The sequence below is a fragment of the Oryctolagus cuniculus genome, chromosome 12, assembly GCF_051225735.1.
Source record: "Oryctolagus cuniculus isolate XC-2025 breed Fujian yellow rabbit chromosome 12, ASM5122573v1, whole genome shotgun sequence".
NCBI classification, from domain to species: domain Eukaryota; kingdom Metazoa; phylum Chordata; class Mammalia; order Lagomorpha; family Leporidae; genus Oryctolagus; species Oryctolagus cuniculus.
The window spans coordinates 105,657,776-105,680,397 of NC_142878.1; the positions used below are offsets into that span (position 1 = coordinate 105,657,776).

The 22,622-nt window shown below is 58.1% G+C and overlaps 1 protein-coding gene across 1 annotated transcript in view; it reads left to right on the forward strand.

Moving 5' to 3' along the window:
- The first annotated feature begins 18,841 nt into the window (after positions 1-18,841).
- The window catches only part of ADAMTS7 (ADAM metallopeptidase with thrombospondin type 1 motif 7), a 39,184-nt gene continuing 35,403 nt past the window's right edge, over positions 18,842-22,622 (forward strand). Inside the window, exon 1 of the mRNA XM_002721600.6 lies at positions 18,842-19,197. Coding sequence (XP_002721646.4) covers positions 19,098-19,197 — 100 coding nt within the window. The 5' untranslated portion in view covers positions 18,842-19,097. The remainder of the gene's footprint in view (positions 19,198-22,622) is intronic.

Sequence of the window (22,622 nt, forward strand, 5' to 3'; positions counted from 1 at the left end):
CCAGGCACTTGTGTTCAACACCCGGCTCTGGCTCCTGCTCCGGAGTGCAGACCCTGGGAGGCAGTGGTGATGGCCAAGGACGTGGGTCCCCACCACCCCCTTGGGAGACCTGGAGTTCCTGGTCCCTGACATGGACCAGGCCCAGCAGGCATTTGGGGGGTAAACCAGAGTTCTCTTTGTCTCTGCCCCTCAAAATACATGCATACATATATACATGCAAACATACATGCATACACATGTACACATATGTGTAAAACCTGAGCAATTCGGGCTCAGGCTGTGGGCACAGTGACAGAGCCTCGAGCCCCCAAAAGCAGCCCCCACCCAGCAGGGCAGAGCGGGGCTGGCACCAGAGGCAGAGGAACAGCGTGCGGGGACTCGCTTAGGGTCCAGAGGTTGGGGAGGAGGCGCTTGGGAAAGATTGGAGCTGCACACAGCTGCAGCCGCGGTGAGGCCATGGCAGAGGCAGAGGGATTCTGGGCTTCCCCTCCCAGTGCCTGCTTCTCACCGCGGCGTCCCCCGCCCCGGCCCCGCGTGCGGCTCAGGCCGCATCAGGAGCAGCCTGTGGACTCCCCTGAGCGGGGCGAGGGGAACTGCTCGCTGGAAAATGACGCACCGGACGGACTTGGAACGCTTTTCTCCCAGCTGAGTGTAGGCCTTTCGGGAGGGTGGGGGCGGGGCTCAGAGGTGGGGGTCAAGGGTGGGGGCGGGGCTCAGAGGAGGGGGGCCAAGGGTGGGGGCGGGGCTCATAGGAAAGGGGCCAAGGGTGGGGGTGGGGATCAGAGGAGGGGGGTCAAGGGTGGGGGCGGGGCTCAGAGGAGGGGGGCCAAGGGTGGGGGCGGGGCTCAGAGGAGCGGGGGGCCAAGGGTGGGGAACAGGGCTCAGAGGGGAGGGGCCAAGGGTGGGGGCGAGGCTCAGAGGAGAGGGGCCAAGGGTGGGGGCGGGGCTCAGAGGAGCGGGGCCAAAGGTGGGGGCGGGGCTCAGAGGAGAGGGGCCGTCAGTCAACCTAGGTGCAGGCTGGGCTTTCTGCAGGACGTTGGGTTCATAGGGGAAAGGTCAAGGGCGGTGGAGTTCTGTAAGTGTGATGCCCCAGGGAATGTTGGGATGAGGCCCCTGGCGCTGGCGTGACAGCACGTGACAGTGGACTGCCAAGACCTCCTTGCAGGGGAGGCCTACAAGTCCCTTCCCTTCTGTGTAAGAGTTGGGTGTCCCCCCCCCACCCCCCGGTCATTCAGAACCTGTCAGCTGCAGCCTTGGTCTCCACACCTGGGTCTGAATCTGGGCCCCACCTGTGAGCCTGTGTTGCAACCTTGCGCAACCAACCTGCGCCTCACTTTTCTCATCTGGGAAATGGGAAGGCGCTGAGCCAGCGCTTGGAGCTGTTGGTGTTTTCGTTTGTCTTCACTTTGGGATTTTTTTTTTTTTTTTTGCATTTTCATGGTGACTTATTTTTGCATTGCTTAGAAACTTTCAAACATACAGGACTTTGTATTGTGACTGACTTCCAACGTAACTGGGTTGTGATTGGGGACTGTAGGTCTGTGCAACAGGGATTCACTTGTTCTTGCTGGAAGACATTCTGCAGCTAGTAGAAGGGAGCCTTCTAAAAATTGTATTTATTTGAGAGGGAGAGAGAGCAAGCAAGTGCTTCCAGCCACTGGTTCACTCCCCAAATGCACACCATGGCCAGGCTAGCCCAGGGTCAGACTGGGAGCCAGGAAGGCGAGCTAGGTCTCCCTCAGGGTGGCAGGAACCCAATTACTTGGGCTATCACCACAGGGAGCTGGTCAGGAGCCAGAGGTAACAAACCCAGGCACTGTGATGTGGGAGGCAGGGGTGGTAACCAGAATCACTCACCAGTACTTGGAAAGAATGTATATTCTCTGGTGGGTGCAGGATTTTACACTTCTCCATTTGTTAATCAACCTTGTTAATTATCTCACTGAAATCTTCTGTACCCTAACTTGCTTTAGATCTGTAGAGCTAATGACTGAGAGGTGCCTCTGGTGCCGGCATCCCATACGGGCTCTGGTTCGAGTCCCAGCTGCTCCACTTCCGATCCAGCTCTCTGCTATGGCCTGGGATAGCAGCAGAAGGTGGCGCAAGTGCTTGGGCCCCTGTACTCATGCAGGAGACCCGGAAGAAGCACCTGGCTCCTGGCTTCGGATTGGCTCAACTCCACAGCCATTGCAGCCATTGGGGGAGTGAACCAGAGGACGGAAGACCTTTCTCCAAATAAAACTAAATTAAATTTAAAAAGAAAAAGAAATAAAGAGAAATGTCTGAGAGTGCAAAAGCAGAGGTGTTTATTTGCAATTAAGTGACAGAAGCTTCCTGCATGGACAAGGGGGCCCCAGAGCGGGGAGTCTGTCACCCGGGGGGACCGGTCTCTTTTTTATGTGGTTTCCTTCTCCCTTTTGGTTGGACCTGCCCTTGCTCCGTATTTGGACATGGCCATGCCTGGCTTTCAGTGCTGGCTTTAAAGATGAAGAATTTGACCTACAGGCCTGCTGGCTCCAGTGAAAACCAGTCTCCAAGGCCGGCTCACTATGCTAATCCTCCGCCTTGCGGCGCCGGCACACCGGGTTCTAGTCCCGGTCGGGGCGCCGAGTTCTGTCCCGGTTGCCCCTCTTCCAGGCCAGCCCTCTGCTGTGGCCAGGGAGTGCAGTGGAGGATGGCCCAGGTACTTGGGCCCTGCACCCCATGGGAGACCAGGAGAAGTACCTGGCTCCTGCCATCGGATCAGCGCGCCGGCCACGGCGGCCTTTGGAGGGTGAACCAACGGCAAAGGAAGACCTTTCTCTCTGTCTCTCTCTCTCTCACTGTCCACTCTGCCTGTCAAAAAGAAAAAAAGAAAACCAGTCTCCTTTCCTGCTGCTATGAGGCACTCATGCACCTGACGCATGTCTGCTGGGTAACTCCCCATCTGAAACGCGGCATCCTGCTCAGGGGTGGAGGCCCCCAGCAGGTGCATCCCCGGGGCTGCAGGCGCGGGGTTCTGACCCTTATGCCAGGACACCTGGGTGCCTGGCGGGAGTGAGGAGGCTGTGATGAAGGAGGGGCTTCATGGGGAGGAGCAGCCAGCGGGGCCCTGGTCAGACCCGGGAGTGAGGGAGAAAGCTTCCCCACCCTCTGCCCTCCCCAACATGCCACCAACACGATGCACAGGACAAGCTGTGTCTGGCAAAAAAATAAAATAAAAAAGCCACGGGGTATGGGATCCGCTCTGAGACTGTGCCTTACTAACAGTGACTAACCCCAGTGCGCAAGGCATCGGGTCTTTATATAAACACAACATAAACGTGTCATCATTTTATAACCTTACAATGCATTTTACATGATGTAACTCAGACCACTATTACCTTGCCAGGCTGAGCGTCTCATTCTTTGAGAGTTTCAGGGAGGGCAGTGCTGTGGCATAGTTGGCTAAGCCTCCAACTGCAGTGCCGACATCCCATATGGGCACCGGTTCAAGTCCCCACTGCTCCACTTGCAATCCAGCTTCATACTAATGACCTGGGAAAGCAGTGGAAGATGGCCCAAGTCCTTGGGCCCCTGCACCCATGTGGTAGCTCCTGGCTCCTGGCTTCAGATCAGCTCAGCTCTGGTCATTGCAGCCATTTGGGGAGTGAACCAGGGGATGGAAGACTCTCTCTCTCTCTCGCTTTCTCTCTCTCTTTTTCTCTCTCGTGTGCGCGCGCGCACGCGCTTTCTCTCTCTCTGTAACTTTACCTCTCAAATAAATATTTAAAAAGAGAGAGTTCCACGGATCCGACTGGAAATCCCAAAGGCAGAAGACTCAGTTTACAACCCTAAATCTAAAGCATAAACAGACGTTCAAAAACATTTGGTCAAAATAAAACAGGCTGGTAATGGACACTTACACAGAGCACTTCACCCACAGCTGAGGGCCAGAACCAATCAGAATTAAGGTAATCAATCACCGAGGCATCAAAATCAGGCAGATAACGTTAACTCTTTTTTTTTTTTTAATTTTATTTATTTAAAAAACAGGGTTACAGAGAGACGTCTTCCACCCGCTAGTTCACTCCTCAGATGGCCGCCGGAGCTGTGCTGTTCCAAAACCAGGAGCCAGGAGCCTCCTCCGGGTCTCCCACGCGGGTGCAGGGGCCCAAGGAATCTTCCACGGCTTTCCCAGGCCATAGCAGAGAGCCGGATCGGAAGTGGAGCAGCCGGGACTGGAACCAGCACCCATATGGGATGCCGGGGTTCAGGCCAGGGCTTTAACCCTCTGCACCATAGCACTGCCCCCACGTTAACTCCTTAAAGACTCAGATCTCCCAAGTCATCCAGGCTCAGCGACAGCAGCACACATCCAGCCTTCCCCAAGAGGCACACAACTGTGGTTACTCAGGGCAGTTATAACAGCACAGGAAGACCTTGATCCAAAGGGTTCGCCCACGACAGAGGCGTGTTTAAGCCTAGAAGACAAAAACATTTCAATACAGAGCCAACCACGTTTTGTTGAAAGACACAGCTCCAAAAACTCGCTCGCAGATATTTTCCGCGAATTACAACTGGATGACAAAACTACTTAAAATAGATGTCCGCAGTAACTGGGCAAGGCATAGCTTTCAAGAACGCACAGCGGAGTTGTCTGGCTTTCACCCTTTCGGTCTCGGGACCTCGGAGGGACGGCGCCAGGGCCGGGAGAGCTCTGGGCTCTGCAGGTTTAACCGAGGCCCCCACCATACAAGCAGCAGCAGCAGCAGCAGGTGGACAGAGAAGCTACTGCAATTTGGCAAGCCAGAGTATGGGCAGCCTTTGGGTGCGAAGGGCCAGGAGGCCGGCTCCTGCTGGCGTAGAAAAATGCAGGAGGGAGTTTGAACCCACGGCTCTGCAGACGTCTGGCTGGGGTTACAAATAACAGTTGGAAATGAGCCACGTTCTCCAAATGGCGACCAAGAAGGCACCGGGCCCCCTTCGAGGGGGAAGGCGCTGGGTTCGCTGGCTGCTGCCGCCCTGGGGCCTCCCCCCACGTCCCCTCCGGCTACGTGAGATCATGGAGAGGGGCAGAGGCGAGCCACGCCGCCTTGGCCTCCCCTGAGCGGACACGGCTGCTGCAGGGAGCGAGGCGGTGGGCGACATGGCGCGCGCGGCCCAGGTGGCTGGATAGGTCGCAAGAAAGTGGGCATGCCCCTGCCTCCCGGAGACTGGGGAGAAGACTTCAGCTGTCCCCCCAACCCCCCACCCCCCGGGACAAGGCAGGAGGCAGGCCGGAAGTCGGGGTCCTCAGAACTCGCCTCAGGGCGCCACAGAGGTCTGGGGCGCGCGTCAGGTGTGGGCGCTGATTCCTCCTCGTTAAACCTCGCCAGCGTGCGCACCGCGACTCTGCGTGGAGAGCCCCCAGCAGCTGATCCCCGGTAACAATAACTAGAGGAATAACCTTTTTAAAAAACAGATAATGCACCGGCATCCCATCCTGGGCGCTGGTTCAAGTCCAGGTCCAGCTCTCTGCTGTGGCCCGGGAGAGCAGTGGGGGATGGCCCCACGTCCGTGGGCTCCTGCACCCGCGTGGGAGACCTGGAAGAAGCTCCTGGCTCCTGGCTTCGGATTGGCCCAGCTCTGGCCGTTGCAGCCATCTGGGGAGTGAACCAGCGAATGGAAGACCTCTCTCTCTCTCTCTCTCTAGCTCTCTTTGTAACTTTCTCAAATAAATAATCTTTTTTAAAAAAAGAACATGGAGGTAGCAGAAAGCAATCACCGATCTAGAAAATGCACAACTCTCTCATTTTATAGATGAAGATGCGCAGGCCCAAGGGGGCAGCATGTTTGCTTAGGGTCACCCAGCCCAGCTGGCCAAACAGGGGCTTCTGACCCGACTGTCACGTGAGTGTCTTCGTCTCCCCCTCCCTCTATGGTGTAGTCATTGGTGTAGCTTTCTGCAATATATATATATTTTTTGACAAGCAGAGTTAGACAGTGTGAGAGACAGAGAGAAAGGTCTTCCTTTTTCTGTTAGTTCACCCCCCAAATGGCCGCTGTGGCTGGCGCACTGTGCCAATCCGAAGCCAGGAGCCAGGTGCTTCTCCCGGTCTTCCGTGGGGTGCAGGACCCAAGCACTTGGGCCATCCTCCACTGCACTCCCTGGCCACAGCAGAGAGCTGGCCTGAAAGAGGGGCAACCGGGACAGAATCCGGTGTCCCAACCGGGACTAGAACCTGGGGTGCCGGTGCCGCAGGTGGACAATTAGCCTAGTGAGCCACAGCGCTGACCTTTTCTGCAATATTTTAAAGCAAGATGATTTCATTTTTTAACGATGTATTTATTTATTTATTCTAAAGGCAAAGAGAAATAGAAAGAGATCTTCCATCCCCTGGGTCACTCCCCATTGGCTACACCAGCGGGAGCTGGGCCACAGGGCAGCCAGGAGTCAGGCACTCCATCAGGGTCTCTCGCCGGGCGGCTGGAGCTTAAGTACTTGATCCACCCCCTGACTTCTCTCCCAAGGCCACTGCTGCTCTGCCCAGCCTGGGGTGGGAAGAAGTGACCACTCAGCTCCCTCCTGGGGCAGCACAACTCCTCTGGCTGGCTCCTCCCGGCAGCCCCCTCCCCTGCAACCTTTGGCCTCCCCGGGACAGCATCCTGCTTAAGCGGACCTGGGCAGGGAGAGGACCCGCGGGCTCTAGGATTCGAAGCTCCTTCGTAAAAACCCAGGGAGACACCAGGTGGCAGCAGGGACTTACAGCCAAGCCCCTTACTAGGCAATGGGAGAAAGAAAAAAAAAAAAAAGGCAATGGGGGAAAAGTTGTACTGAAAAAACCCCAGTGCTACGAGGTTCTTTGGTTTTGTTTTGTTTTGTTTTTTCCCTCTCTTGGAAGCTCCCCTCCATGCCACTCTGGCTGGAGGTCTTTGTCTCTAATAAATATTTTAAAATCTCAAATAAATAAATAAAGGTAATGACTGAAGCTCAGTTTGCAGAGGCCATGCCTTGCGGGGGGGACTAAAATGCCAGACCTGGGCGGTCGCCAGGGCTTATCCAATCCTCAGCTCTCCGTGGGCAAATGGGGAAACTGAGGTCACACAGCTGGAGACTCACTCTGGGTCACCGCGAAGGGTTAGCCGCAAACTCAGTCTTAAGTAGCTCCACCATCCCCTCGGCGCTGACACGGCGGCAGGCTGCCTTCGTGGGCGGGCAGGCCTCTGAGGGTTCAGGCCTGTCTGGGGAGCGCAGCAGGTGCGCAGGTGGGCAGTGGGCAGGCCCCGAGGGAGGCGGGGCTCCCGCAGGCACTGTGGGAGGTCTGGGCGGCACGGGCGGCAGAGCAGCAGGTTGGGTCAGCTGTTGGAGCGCGCCAAACAGACGCGCATCTGGGGAAGAGGTAGACCTGAGCCAGGAAGTAGGCTCGGTCCCAGGGCACGGCGCTCAGTTTGATCAGCAGCGCGCCCCTCCACCCTAGAGCGTAAGCCCCTGGGCGGGCAGCCAGCAGAGCGCAAAAGGCCAGCAGCGGGCAGCACTCGGCGCGGGCTGACCCCGCGCGCGGACGGCCAGGGCGCAGCGCACCTGCCACGGAGGAGGAAGCTGCGGGCGTACGGTGAGCGTCAGCACCGTCTTGCCCACGGCGCCCCCCAACGCGCCAGCCGGTGTCGCGCGTGGGATCTGCGGCCCTGAAGGGCAGCGTGGGCACCAACCGCAGGCGGGTGTTTGAAGAAGAAGCGATTGAGCGGCGAGGGGCCGCGCAGCCACTGGAACCCCACGAGAGCCAGCGCCGGCTCCAGAGCGCACAGCCGCTGTCAGCGCCCGCAATGCCAGCGCGGCGCCGGCCCGGCCGCCACCTCCAGGGCTTCCAGACTTCGCGGACCCCAGCAAGAGCGCTCCGATCCGTTGCCCAAGGAGCTGCTAGGGGGCAGCCCAGGGGAGCCCCGCGCTACACCTGCTGGGGGCGGACGAGGAGAACAGAGAGAAAGGCCCTGCTCCTGCCTTCCCTACGGCCGGCCGGGGAGGACCAAGGGTCCGCGGCTCCCAGGCACAGCGCCTCCTGCGAGCTGGGGACCGCCCCACGGGCCGGCGATTGGCCACCGCGCCTTCGGCCCGGTCCCGCAGCCGCCGAGCCCAGAGCTGCTGGTTCAGCCGCGATGTGGTGGAGAAGTGGCCGGCCTCTGAGATCGCCGGGCGGCGGCTGCTGACACCCGCTCCAGGGCGCAGCCCTGGCGTCTGAGAGCCTCTGCCAGTGGCCAGACCCGAGAGGCGGCCCCACAGCTCCACGCCCCTCTGCGTCCTCCAGTATGGCCTGAGAGAGCCCACGCGAGGCCCGGGAGCGGCGCCCAAGTCCAGCCAGCCGGGCCTGGCAGCCGCTCTGATCCCGTCTACTGAAAAAGATATTTCCTCTCCCAACTTTAGCCGAGGCACCCCGATCTCCGCTGCCTTTCCGTTCGTCCTCCAGGAATCCTGACCTCTTTCCAGGGGTCAGCGGGCCTGCCTGCAGCTGTGCTGGACATGAGCCACAGCTGTGGCCAAAGCATCCCTGATGGACTTAACACAGCACCGTGGGAGGCTCCCACTGGGCCAACACTGGGCGGTGCTTGCATGGAGCAGGGGTCTATAGCCAGGGAATCCTGAAGGGCTTCTCGGAGGAGGTGTCTTAAATCAGGGGCTTCCCTTTCTGTTATAGTGAAATCCAGATTCCCTGCTTTGGCCTGCAGGGTCTCATCACAGAGGCTGTCAATTAAGGCTTAAGAACAATCAATGGAGAGCTCTCCTGAGCAGTGGTATTTCCTGTTTGCTTGTGTTGCTTGTTTCTTTGAGAAGCAGAGAGGCAGAGTGCTGGCCATCCACTGGTTCACTCCCTAAGTGCTGGCGATAGCCAGAAGCCAGGAGCCAGAAACTCCATCCGGGTCTCCCACATGGGTGGCAGGGACCCAGTACTTGAGCCATCACCTGCTGCCTCCCAGGGTATGCGTTACAGGGAGCTGGATTGGAAGCAGAGGAGCCAGCACTCAAAGCAGGTGCTCCTATACAGGATGCCAGTGATCCCTGCAGTGACTTAGCGGCTGTCCCAAATGCCTGCTCCCAGCCCAAAGCAATTCAGTGGCAACCCCTCTGCCTTCCAGCTCCCTGCCCACCGCCTAGACCTGGTCTCCTGCCACTCACAGCCTCAGAGGGAGCCTGGCTCATCTCACTCCAGGCACACTGGGCCTTTCTAAGGATTTAGTTATTTATTTGAAAGCTCAGCAGAGTTAGAGACATACAGAGAGGCAGAGAGAGAGACAGAGAGGTCTTCCATCCACTGGCTCATTCCCCAAATGGCCACAGCGGCCGGAGCCGGGCTGATCTGAAGCCAGGAGCCTGGAGCTTCCCCGGGGTCTCCCACATGGCCCCTGCTTTCCCAGGCCATAGCAGAGAGCTGGATTGAAAGTAGAGCAGCCAGGACTCGAACCAGTGCCCATATGGGATGCCAGCACTGCAGGCAGCAGCTTTACCCGCTATGCCACAGCACCTGCCCCGCCCACTGGCCCTTTCTTAAACACAGCGATCCACACCCTGCCTCTGGGCCTTTGCCCACGCTGAGCCCTCTGCCAAGAATGCCTTTCCCCAGTGACCTCTTGGCTGGCTTCTCCTCCACACTCAGTCCTCAGCGCAAACATCAGCTCTCCCGAAAGCCACGGCTGTCAAAGACATCGATTGCACCTTGCTGTGTGCCGAGCCCCAGCAAGGCAGGTGGGGACAAGGACACATAGGTCAGTGAAGAGAACTCATTTAGGGGACAGTGCATAAAGAGACAAAACAGGGACATACAGGGGCCACAGGCTCCAGAGAGCGTAGGTGGGCTCAGGGATGGGAGGGCTTCTGGGGCAGGAGAGGACTGTACCAGCTGGGGGCCCCAGGCTCATCTGTGAACCTGGCCTGTTTGTGCAGAAGATGCTAACCCCGGCCAGAGTCTCCACGCACACCTGCAGACCCCCGCAGTCTCCAGCTTTCTGCGTGGCCGTAGCCCAAACACGGCCATGTTTGGTCTGTGCACGCCCTCCAGGGCCCCTCACAACCCGTTAGTCCTCTGCTCCTCCGCGAGAGCCACACCCTCACTCCCAACCGAAGCCAGGGTTTCATGGTGCTGGAACGTGGGGACCACACCTTTGCATGTCTGGCTGCATGGGATCCTGGCGCTCACGTGTGTCTCAGCACGCAGCGGCAGGTCAGCCATTGTCACTGCTCCCAATACCCGGTTTCACCCGGTCAGGATTTGTTGGTGTATTTTTTTTTTTGGCTGCCCCCACTAAAAAGTTAGTTCCACAAGAGCTGAAACTGTGCTTGTCATCAATAGGCACTTGGAGGGCATGTCCAGGAATGGGCCCGCGGTCACCAACCCCCAGGGGAGAGGGCAGGCAGGGAGGCAGTGCTGGGGGCAGCGGTCACCCCAGGGCCGCATGCTTCGAGCTGGGCTGTGCAGGACTCATTGCACGAGCAGGTGTGCGCCCACCTGGTTATGAGGAGGCCCCGGAAGGCCAGGGCTGGAAGGGTGGCACACACATGTGAGCCCAGGGACCACAGAGGGCAGGTGTCACTCCCTCTCCTTGGTGACCGCCCCCACCCTGTCCCCTCCCTACTCTTCGAGGGGCCGTGAGCCCCCACTACCCCAGGAGGAAACTGAGGTGCAGGGCGGGGACTTGTCCAAAGTCCCAGAGCTGAGCCAACCCCCCCTCTGAGGAGCGCACCCAGAGTCCATCCGGGACCTGGGGTGAGGGCATCTGATGCCAGCGCTGCTAAAACCTGCGCCCAAGTGCAGTCACCCGGGAGAGAAAGCGTTACTGGTGGGGGGAGGCCGCAAGTTGGGGATGCATTGTTTTATGGTTGCTATGACGACAGTGGACAATGAAAATGTTGCACTTCCGCTGATAGGTCGGTGCAGTCCTGAGACAGTGTTGGTTCCTCCCCCACCTTGAGATCCCAGGTGATAGTGTGTTGAGGGGCAGGCGAAGCTCTGGTTCTGCTGCTTGTCCCACCTCAATCCCTCCTTCCCATGCCCCACCCCTGCCCACTCAGCATCCCCTCCCCCCCTCCCCTGCTTTGCTCTTCGGGGAAGGTCACCAAAGCTTCACAGCGCATCCCCAGAGGCCCTGGAGAAACCACAGGAAGTGCCGGGGTCAGAAGGCGCTGGACAGTCGGCCCGAGCCACAGCAGAGAAACATGCCTGGCTCAGGGCCTTGGAATCGCATCTGCTCCTCCCCCACAGCGTGCCTGTGTGTGCGTGTGTGGGCGCATGCGTGCCTGTGTGTGTGATGGGCTAGGCACAATCGGCTGTTTCCCAGCTTATGAAAGTGCACCTCAAAAATTTGTGGGGGTGGGGGCCGGCGTTGTGGCGTATCAGGTGAAGCCACCACCCTCGACACCGGCGTCCCGTATGGAGCGGCTGCTCCACTTCTGACCCAGCTCCCTGCTGATGGCCTGGGAAAGCCGTGGAAGAGGGCCCAAGTGCTTGGGTCCCTGCACCTGCGTGGGAGACCCGGATGAGGCTGCTGGATCCTGGCTTTGGTCTGGCTCAGTCCTGGCCATTGCGGTCATTTGAGAAATGAACCAGTGGATGGAAGATAGTGCTCTCTCTCTCTTCCCAGCCCCCTCTCTTTCTCTGTAACTGTGCCTTTCAAATAAATAAAGCTTTAATCAAGCAATCAGTGATCCAATTTCCCACCAGCACTTCGAAGCGCCCGCGCATGCGTGCAGAACAGACCGATTCTCCTAAGCCCTGAGCAAGCTCGCAGAGCCGTTTGAAGCGCGGCCGGTTCAACTGCAGCAGAACCAAAACGTCTGCCAGTTTGACGGTGAAGAGTGTCGCTGGCTGCTTGGAGTTCTGGAACTCGCAGCGCGGCCGTACATTTCTCAAATGTTTCTGCCCCGTCTGCATTTTCTCTCCGCCTGGCACCTGCTGCCAGGCAGCAGCGCGATGGGTACCAACCGAGCAGAGCGGCCCCTGTTACCGGCGCGCGCCGCCAACTCCGCTCTGCTTGCGTATACATTGGAGACGTGATGGCTCACTCACCTCATGGTGTGGCTCGAGGGTTAAGGAGGAGAAGTTTTACAAGACATTAGTGTTTTTGTAAGGGGAAAGCTTCAATTTGAGGAGGAGTCGCTTTGACAGGCTGGGGAGCTGCAGTGCCGACTCGGGGCTAGCCAGGGGCGGCTTGCAGCCCTCAGTCCCGCCCAGGGTCATAGTGCAGGCAATAGGCCGGGCTCAGACCCTTCCCAGTAGCCTCCTATCCTGAACTCTAATTCTAGCCAAGGGTATTTTTTTTTTAAGATTTATTTATTTATTTGAAAGAGTTACAAAGAGGCAGAGGTACAGATAAAGAGAGAGAGGCCTTCTATCCACTGGTTCACTCCCCAAATGGCCACAACGGCTGGAGCTGGGCCAATCGAAGCCAGGAGCTGGGAGCTTCTTCCAGGTCTCCCACACAGGTGCAAGGACCCAAGGACTTGGGCCATCTTCTACTGCTGTCCCAGGCCATAACAGAGAGCTGGATGGGAAGTGTGGGGAGCAACTCGGACTAGACTGTTACTGGAATTAAGACTTATTCTATGTATCTGCTCTCCCACAATATGGCGCTGAGAAGGGAGTAACAACTTCTACGCAGCTGCCTCTCGCCAACTTGAGTGATGACCTGCAGGAGCTGATCCTGCTCCTGATTGGAGGAGAGCAGCGTACTCGGCGTGTGGGTAGCAGAGTTGGGATTGGCGGAAGAGGACTATAAAGGAGGAGAGAGACAACATGCACCAGGAACATCTAAGGGGAACATCTGAGGGAACACCTGTGCAGCCCCCGAGAGAGCCGGCCGGCTGTGTGCCGTTCCCCCGCGGAAGTGGGGAAAGTGGCAGGGGGAACTGCCCTTCCACGGAGGTGGAAGGGTCGGTAGCCAACCCGGGAAGAACCAGCAGCAAACCCGGGAAGGGCCAAGCAGACAAAAGAACAGCGCAGGGTCCTGTGTCGTTCCTCCACGAAGAGGGGGAGCGACATAATGGTGCCGTGACTCGGATAGGAAGCCTAGGCAGGGTTTAGTGTCATTCCTCCACGAAGAGGGGGAGCGACAGGAAGTGGAGCAGCTGGGACTCGAACTGACACCCATGTGGGATACTGGCACCACAGGTGGCAGCTTTACCTGCTGCACCACAGTGCCGGCCTCTCAAATAAATTTTTAAAAAATGTAGCTGCTGACTCACTTGCCTGGAGGGGGTGAGATGCTGTCTTTCTAACCAGCTACCAGGCGGGGAGGGCATGAAGGGCAACAGGGAGGTGGGGAGTGTATTCTGCAGTAGCAGCAGGTCACTATGCTTGGGCGTTAGGCTGTGTGAAGTGCATTTATTTTCCTTTTGTTTCAAAGGTAGAGAGACAAAGAGAAAGACAGATGCAGAGATCTTCCATCTGCTGGTTCACTCCCCCAAATACCCACAACAGCCAGGGTCGGGCCAGGCTGAAGCCAGGAGCCCAGAGCTCCATCCAGGCCTCCCACATGGATGACGGGGACCTAAGTTCTTGAACTATCACCTGCTCCCTCCCAGGGTGCCCAGCAGCAGGAAGTTGGATGGGAGAAGCCAGGACTCGAACCAGGAACTCCCATATGGGATGCAGGTGTTCTAAGTGGCGACTCAACCACACTGGCCTGTGGGCCTGCCCCCGGTGTGTGTGCTTTCCTGGGAAAATGGTGACCTTGTGGAGAGCTGGGGTGGGGGTGGGGGGCGGTTGCCAAAGAAATTCCAGTGTGGACACTGGTTCGAGTCCTGGCGCCTCCACCTCTGATCCAGCTCTCTGCTGTGGCTTGGGAAAGCAGTAGAAGATGGCCCAAGTCCTTGGGCCCCTGCACCCACGTGGGAGACCTGGAAGAAGCTCCTGGCTCCTGGCTTCAGATTGGGGCAGCTCTGGCCATTGCAGCCAACTGGGGAGTGCACCAGCAGATGGAAGACCTCTCTCTCTCTCTCTCTCTTTCTCTGCTTCTCCTTCTCTCTCTGTGTAATTCTTTCAAATAAATAAATAATTCTTAAAAAAAAAAGTGCTTCCATACATATCATCTCATCAGCTTTTACGGTGTCATGGCCATTGTTTCATGCAATTGTTTTTCAAGGCTCAGACGGAGCGAGGTATTTGTCCAAGGGTGCGCAGCCAGTCCCAGGCGGGGCTGGAACACGACCCCCACCACATCTGCGCCAAGTGTGCCACTCAAGCCATCACCACGTGGGTTCTCCTCGCCAGTGTGTGGACCCTGAATCGAGACCAGGGAAGTCGCTGGGTGGAGCTGAGCCTGGGGGCCTTATCCCTACCCCGAGGTGTTGCTAAGCCTGTGCAAGGCCCAAACACAGATCAGGTGGGCTCTGCTTCTTTGGTGTTTATTCACTTCTTTTTTAAATAAAGATTTATTTCATTTCTTTGAAAGGCAGACAGTGGGAGAAAACAGAGAAAGAGATCTCCCATTCATTGCTTCCCTCCCCAAATGGCCATAACCCTCAGAGTTGGGCCTGGTCTCCCACATGGGTGATGGGACCCAGGCACATGGGCCATCATCTGCTGCCTTCCCAGGCACCACGAGGAGCTGGATGGGAAGTGAAACAGCCGGGACTAGAGCCGGCGTTCTGTTTGGGGGGGGATGCCGGCATTGAAGGCAGCAGCTTAACCCACTGCACTACAGATTTTTGACTTCCTGATGCGGTCTGGACACAGACCTCTTAACAGTTGTGATTCTAGAATTTTCCTTAGCTATCACTTTGGGGACCCCTTCCATTACGTTTGTATTTTGGGTCGCCTGTTTCTCAATTCCGTGACCTTGTCTTTCCGAGCTAGCTGCTTCTTCCTGGTGGAGCTCATCCTGCCGTGACTTTCCCAGGAAGGGTGCAGAGGATGTGAAGGTCTTGAGAACTTGCACGTCCTAGCATCAGCGCCCTTTTTCTACATCCTTACACTTGGCCGAGAGTAGGAAATGAGTTCTACGTTGAAAACCATTCCCCCAGAGCCTGGAAGGCATTGCTTTGTTGGTGTCTAGTTCGTAGCATTGCTGCGGAGAATTCTAGTGCCATTCCAATCACAGAGCAAAGTTTGCCACCATTTTCTCTTCGTTCTCTGGAAGCAATTTTCTCTAATATTCCAGCATTGTCTGTGGTGCATCAAGACGTTGACTCTTGGTGTGGGTCATTTCCATCCAGGTGCTGCACGCCAGCCGTCTAGAAATTCATGTGCTTTTGTTCTGAGAAGATTCTTATTTATCAAATAATCTTTCCCTCTGTGTTCTCTGATCTCTCTAAGGTCTCCTATTATTATTATTATTTTTTTTTTTTTTTTGGATATTGGCTTGATGGAGTTTGATGACTTAGAGAAGTTTTTGCTGTTCACGCAGGCACACCCATGAACTTTCCCCTCTATAGATTCTGATGCTGATTTCATCTTCAAAATATTCTTTCCAAGCCCCAAATTACATAACCGACTTCATTTAAAATGTTGGCAATGGCAAGTTCATAATAAGGTCCATGATGTTTTTACTCTTCTAAGCTCCAGTGCAGGCAGCACAAGTAAGTATTTGTTGGAAAAATAAAGGCATGGAATCATTTATTGATTTAAAAAACAGAAGAAAAAGTGATCCATGTAATTCAGCTTATCCAGCATCTTATTACCAGCAAGGATTCTGGTTTTCAAATGTCGAAATAACTATTTTCATTATGAAAGTTAATAAAGCACATGAAAAAGTTGTTAGAGGACAAAAAATGGGGGCAGAAAGAGCTCTGAAACACTCGGTGCATACAATGGAAAAAGCCTAAAATGCTTTCAGATGATCTCCAGACATGGGAATATGGAACATTCTTTGCTAAAACAATGGCATGAAAAGGAGAGACAAACACAGTATTCAAAAGAAGAAAACAGCCAAGGCAACAGCCAGGCTGCAGAGGCAGGGGTGGGGGGGAAGAGACCCAGGGGTGGTGAGATTTGTGCCTAGGCTGGGTGAGGCTGGCCGCCCGGGCACGCACGCCCAGCCTTGGTCAGGCTCCCAGATGGGTCTCCCTCCTGGAGCCAGCCCCCTGGGGTTCGAGGGCTAGGGATGAAGTGCATACTTCCTCCAGGAAGTACCAAGAGTTGCTTTGGAACTCCCCACGGCTCTGGGCAACCAGCATTTAGTAGGTGGTTCATTGAGGAGTCCCTGGAGAAGGGGAGGGGCCCCCTCCCACCCGTCTGGTTGTGTGTGACGGACTCAGACAGAGCCCAGAGAGGAGGGGCCTTGAAGAAACAGACCCCCCTGAAGATAGAAACCCACACTGGCATCCAGGGAGGCGGTGCTGTGCAGTGGTTAGGCATGCAGGTGCTGCATCAGGCACTTCCAAATATGGGAACCCGGGTGAGCTACTTCCCCTCTCCCTGCCTCAGTTTCTCCATCCGTAAAATGAAGATAATACCAATAATACGTCCTGTTGGGAGGAGAATTGCGTGGAAGGCATGGCGATGGCCCACAAGGCACTGTGCTCACTCAGCATTACAATTCGCCTCCATCAGGTCGTTCCCACCGCCAAGTGGCAGCTAGGAAGGCCGGAGAGGCCACCCGTGAGCTGATGGATGGCTCTGGGTCCCCGGCGTTGTTTTAGGAGGGGACATTTTTGGGCACCTGGCATAGCAATCAGCAACCTGACTGAGCATTCTCCCATTATTTTGCAATTCTTGCAATTCATGAGGGTGGAAGAGACCCACCAAAAATAATGCAACGCATTCGGCAATGCCCATCTCTCAATGACAAACGTGCAAGCTCGCGACAGAAACACCACACGGGACTCAGTTCTACGGAAGGACCTACAGATGCCCCTTTGTGGACGGCAGCAGCGAGGTTTGCGAAAGAAGTTAAATGCCCATCAGCATCAGGAGATGGGCGGGGTGCAGGTGCACGGAGGAACACAAAGAGACTGCAAAGGCTCCTGGAGAGGCGGCATTCAAAGATTTGTTTTCAGCGTCCACAGAACTGTGAAGAGCGCTCAGCGGGGTATGGACAGTGTGGAGGCCAGGACGAGGGACACAGACGGAAGCAGGTGGCACTGGCGTTAGCCAGCACAACTCAAGGTCTGGAAGCGCACGCTCAAGGGCTGCATTTTGCAGAAGGCTCCGCTCTGTTTGGCCCAGGCAGCTTGCCAAAGGAGCAAGGGAGGTGGACGTGGAATTGGAAGGGGAGGGCTGTGCAGACCCCGCCCCAGACCCTCTGCGTTTCTTGGGTTTCCTGTGTGTGCTGGGGGCTGGGATCACCAGCATCTAGCACCTCACAGGGTGGCGGGACTGGCAGACCTAGCGGAACATAGTGGCTTAGCGTGATTGTGGCCTTGGGGCTCTGGGGGCTCCGAGACAGCTCAGGAGAGACGTTTAGGAAGGGGTGACACGGTAGCTGGGCCTGCAGGATCACACCTTGTGAGTTCATGATCATCTTTTCCCTTTCGCCCTCACATGACTGGCTCTGTCTGAAAGTTTATCTATTTATTTATTATGGAGACTGGCACAGAGAGGTCTTCCATCCACTGGTTCACTCCTGAAATGCCCACGACAGCCAGGGCTGGGCCAGCCTGGAGCCAGGAGCCAGGAGCTCCACCCAGGTCTCCCATGCCAGCAGCAGGGACCCAAGCACTTGGATCATCTTCTGCTGCCTCCCAGGGTGGGCATTAGGCTGCAACTGGCTCCCATATGGGATGCTGGCACCCCAGCCGGCAGCTTTACCCGCCTGCCACCGTGCTGGCCCCTACTGGCTGTTTCTTATTCTGATGTCAAAGCTCCAATATTTCTACCCTGCGGAGAAGTAGAACGCCCACATTCTACTTTCAAAGCACCTCTCCTAGCCGGCCTCTCCACAGCCCTGGGGTTCACAGCTGGGCGTGCAGACCCCTGGGGCAGAGGCGGTGGGTGATGTGCCAGGAGGACCGAGCGGAGGAGGGGGGAGGAGGCGGGTGTACCTGGAAGTCACTGGGCAGCTGGGGGGGGCACTATGACTGTGACACCAAGAGGGCGAGGAGGGCAGAACCCAGAGAAGGGAGAAACCGCTCAGATGGGCGGGTGGAGCCCGAGCGGACAGCTCTTCTCTGGAGGGGTGATATCAGTCTCTCCACCAGGAGGCAGATGAGACCGGTTTGACATCGAGGTTTGGGGGCCGTGGAGGCCCCAGAAAGAGGGGGACACCCAAAGCAAGCTCTGGGAGGGATTGGTGGGGGCTACTGCAGAGCCTGTGGCCTGTGGCGCCTGCTCCGCTGTGCAGAGGGAGGCGAAAGTGAGCAGGTGCCCCTTGCAGACGCTAGCTGCACTGAGCAGCCGTGTGCATGCGTGTGCACGGGGTTCAGCGAAGGCGGGAGGTGGGGGGAGGGCGATCCTCAGGCGGAAGCCAGAGCCAGCGCTGGGGCCACAAAGGACAGATGGCCGGTGTTCGAGGCGGAGTCTGGCCGGGGATGTGAGGCGAGGGCTGGCCGGCCTCCAGGCTCTCAGGAGGCCCCCGCCCTGGGCTGTGGGCTAGTCGCAGGCAGCAATTGTGGGGAGCGCGCAGGCCTGGGAGCAGAATCTACCTCCTGACCCTGCCGCCTCTGCTGCCCCGCTGGGCGACCTTGGACCCTCAGGGTGCCTCCTGTGTCCCTGGCTGGCGTGGGGAGCACCCCCAAAGAGCGCCCTCCCTAAGCAGAAATTCCAGATTCTTCCCGTGTCGGGAAGCCCTGCCCGGCTCTACCGCCAGGGGGCGCCCTCGGCTGCTGGGCAGTCGGACGTCCGTCGGGGGGCGCTGCCCACGCCCGCCCCGAGGCCCGCCCTGGAGCAGGGGGCGGCCGGCGGGGCGCGGTGGGAAGGCAGGCGCGGGGCGGGGTCAGGAGCCCGAGGGGCGGGGCAGGGCCGGCACCGCGCTCCCCCCCCTTTCTTTCTTTCTCTCCATCTCGCTCTCTCGTCTTTTCTTTGCCTCCGCAGCCGGCCGAGGAGGGGGCGGGCCTTGCAGTCTTTGTTGCCCACGGACCCAGCGCAGCCGCCCGCCGGGCCGGAGTCGGGGCTGGGACGCTGGGAGCTACGGTCGGGCCGGGCATGTCCTGAGCCGAACCCGGGACCGGACAGCCACCGGACGGGACGGACGAGAGCGCGCGCGCGGGGTCGCCCGGCGGCCGCCTGGCCCCGGCCATGCCCGGCGGCCCGAGACCCCGCAGCCCCGCGCCGCCGCTGCGCCCACTCCTGCTGCTGCTCTGCGCCCTGGCGCGCGGCGCCCCCGGACCCGCACCAGGTGAGTGGCAGCCCCTCCTCGCCCCCCGACCCCGGCCTCGGCGTGGCCCCCCGTCCCCCCTGCGGATCTGGCTGCAGCCGGGGGCATCCCCGCTGCCCTGGCGCTTAGGGACCCGGGTGGGGTCGGGCGGGCCAGGGCGCGAACCTACCCCGCCGGGGAACCCTGCGCAGACCCCGACCTCGCTGTGGACCCCGCCGGTCGCCCGAAAGGAGCCTCTTCCGCTGCTCCGGCCGCTGCTCGGCCACCGCGGGTGCAGCAGCGCGCGCGCCTCTCGGGTCCCGCGCGCACTGGACGGAGCGCGGGTCAGCCGCACCGGCTTCGCCCCGCGCCCTCTTCGTGCGCGTCGTCCGGAGCGCGGGCTGTCCGGGCCGCGGGGCGCAGGGGGCGCACGGGTCCCGGTCGCGCCTCGGCCCCCGCCCACCGCATCGACGCTGCGGGCCGGGCCCTCGGCGGCGCGGGGGGCCGGGTCTCGCGCCGCCCTTGCACTTCCTGCCTCTCCCTCCCCCAAGAGCGAAGGCGCCGGGAGTGGAGCGCGGGGCCGGGGCGTCTTTGCCCGGCTCCGGGTTAACTCTCTCGGCCCCGGCGGGCCGGCCGGCCTCCGACGAGCCCCTGGCGCGCGTCCAGATCCCGCTGTGTGGCCGCGCTCCTGGAGAACCGAGGAGCGGGCCTGGGAAGATCCTCGCGGGATGGATCGGATGGCGAGACAGTAGGAAGGCTTTGTAGGGGAGGAGGCTCCGGGGCGCGCAGGGGCTGGAAGGGTGTGGAGCGGGCGCGGGCTCCCCGGGGCAGCATCAGCCGGGGCCGGGATTAGGCCAGCTCGCTGTGCACGCGGGCTTGTGCGTCTGGAAGTCGCCCGGGCTGGAGGAGCCTACGACGCTAACACCAGATTGAGAACTGGCTGGTGACGAAGTGGGGTGACAAAACAGGAGGTGGAGAGGGAGCCGGCATTTATTTGAGAGTCTTTAGTCGTGCTGATCATGACCACCAACCACCCCGCAAGGCACGCGGTGGGAAGCCCTTTTATGGGAATTCCTAGGGTTGGGCTCCTGGGCTGCTTGCACGGAGCAGGCACTGGTGAGCCGGGAGCCAGGTGGTGCCATCGAGGGAGCAGGGAACTGCCCCTGGGTCTGAACTTGGGTGCAGCCCCCTGGCAGCTGTGAGGAGAATGGGGGTAGGGGGCCGGAGGAGGCAGGACCTCATAGGAGCCTGGGGAGGATCAGGTGAGATACTGAATGTCTACTGCTTGGGGAGGGACTACTGACCGCTGTTAGACCCGTGGGAGTAAGGAGGCGGAGTTGAATCCTGCTGGTTGGGGGTGGAGACAGGCCAGGGACTCCCCCCACCCCACCCCCTCCCTCATCTGGGCACACCCTCCCCACAGATATGTGGCACCGGGTCTCTGCATTCTGATGTCACTCATGATTCCTGACCCCGTGGCCAGTGACCTCTTTATTATTTTCCTTGGAGCTGAGGACCTACGCCTGCGGCTCTTCCCGCTGAACGCTACCATCTCTGAAGCCAAAGGGGGCGGCTTGGGGTCACTTTTGGAAAAATGTGCCCCGATTTTTTTTTCCTCCACATCTGACAAACCCAGGGACTTGCTGGGACCTGGCTGTACTGCCCTTATCCCATGCTGCATTGCGCACGTGAGCCCCGTGTGCACGGCTTACGCCCGTGCTGTATTGCAGGCATGAGTCCGGCATGCACGTCTTTCTGTGCATAGGAGGGGGCACAGGGGATGGCTCATACGTCCCCCCTGGTTGTTTCTCCTTTGTGGCCTGAGCTGTGGGTCATTTGAAGGGCTGGACTGTCACTCAGGGTCTTGATAGGGGAAATAAACATGTTGGCATTTTTCTGGTAGCAGCTCCAACACGATAGTGCTGTCACCCAGAGGTGGTATTCAGAGCATTTGACACCCAGCATGGCAGGAGCTGAGTTCAATCAGAACGACTTGGCTGGCACCGCCTGGCAGTCTTGCGGAGTGGCACCTGCTGTCTCAGCTCCCAGGCAGAGCGCCTGCCCACACCGGATTGCAACCTGCAATTACCACTTACTGACACTTGGTGGCGCTAGTTTCACCACCGAGGTCTACTAGGGCCTGCGGGAAGCAACAGCTGAGATTTGTATTTTAACTCACCCCTCTTTGGAAATATTTTAATTGCAAAATGGTACATGTGTTCACTACAAAAAAGTAATGCAGAAGGAAACAGAATAGACGTTTTTGTCATCAAAATCCATCCTGTAAGTCTTTTATGTTTTTCCTTTTGATTAAAAAATTTTATTAAGCCATTAGGCAAAGAGATAAACCAATTATTATTATTTTTTAATTTGGAAGGAAAAGTGGCAGAGAGATGGAGGGGAGATGGAGAGGTCTTCCATCTGCTGGTTCACTCCCCAAATGGCTGCAGTGGTGGGGACTGGGCCAGACCAGACCAGGGCCGGGAGCCTAGAACTCCATCTGGGTCTCCCATGTGGGTGGCAGGGCCCAAGCACTTGCGCCATCTTCTGCTGCTTTCCCAGTGGCATTAGCAAGAAGCTGGGGTGCAAGTGGAGCACCCAGCACCGGCACTGGCGCTCTGATATGGGATGCCAGCACTGCAGACAGCGACTTAACCCACTGTACAACAACAGTGGCCCTAGTGATGAGTATAGGGAGAAATAGCCAAGGTGTGGTGCAGCGAGTTAAGCCACCGTCTGCAGCGCCAGCATCCCATGTGGGGCTGGTTCGAGTCCTAGCTTTTCTACTTCCAGTTCAGCTCCCTGCTGTGGCCTGGAAAAGCAGTGGAAGATGGCCCAAGTCCTTGGGCCCCTGCACCCACGTGGGAGACCTGGAAGAAGCTCCTGGCTCCTGGCTTTGGGTTGGTCCAGCTCTGGCTATTGCAGCCATTTGGGGAGTGAACCAGCAGATGGAAGACCTCTCTCTTTCTCTCTCTCTCTCTCTCTCTCTCTCTCTCTGTAGCTTTGACTTTCAAATAAACAAATAAATCTTTAAAAACATAGCCAAGTGTACTGTAGGACTTCTGCTAGTTCCCCGCGGTAGCCGTGCCTGCTGTGAGCACTCCCGCACGGAGTCGCGATCCCCTCGCAGCCGGCGTGGGTGGGGTTGGTTGCCTGCACGTTGCAGAGGGAGATGCTGAGATGGAGCGGTTGAGTGCTGCAGCTGTGAGGAGCTGGGTTCAGATCCCGGCAGCCCAGCTCGGAGCACACGGATCCCAGAGTGCTCACCCGCAGCGCGGCTCTGCTGGGCTCCAGTCAAATGCTTGAATGGATGCATCTTTGCGAGTCACCAGCAGTGTCTCTCTCGCCACATTTGCCCAGGGTCTCAAGCAGGGATTCTCAGTGGGACTGCACGGCCCCTGAGGGCCTGGGGTCCCTCCCCAGGGACTTTTTTTTGAGCTCTCGGGGACATTTCTCTTTATCGGTTC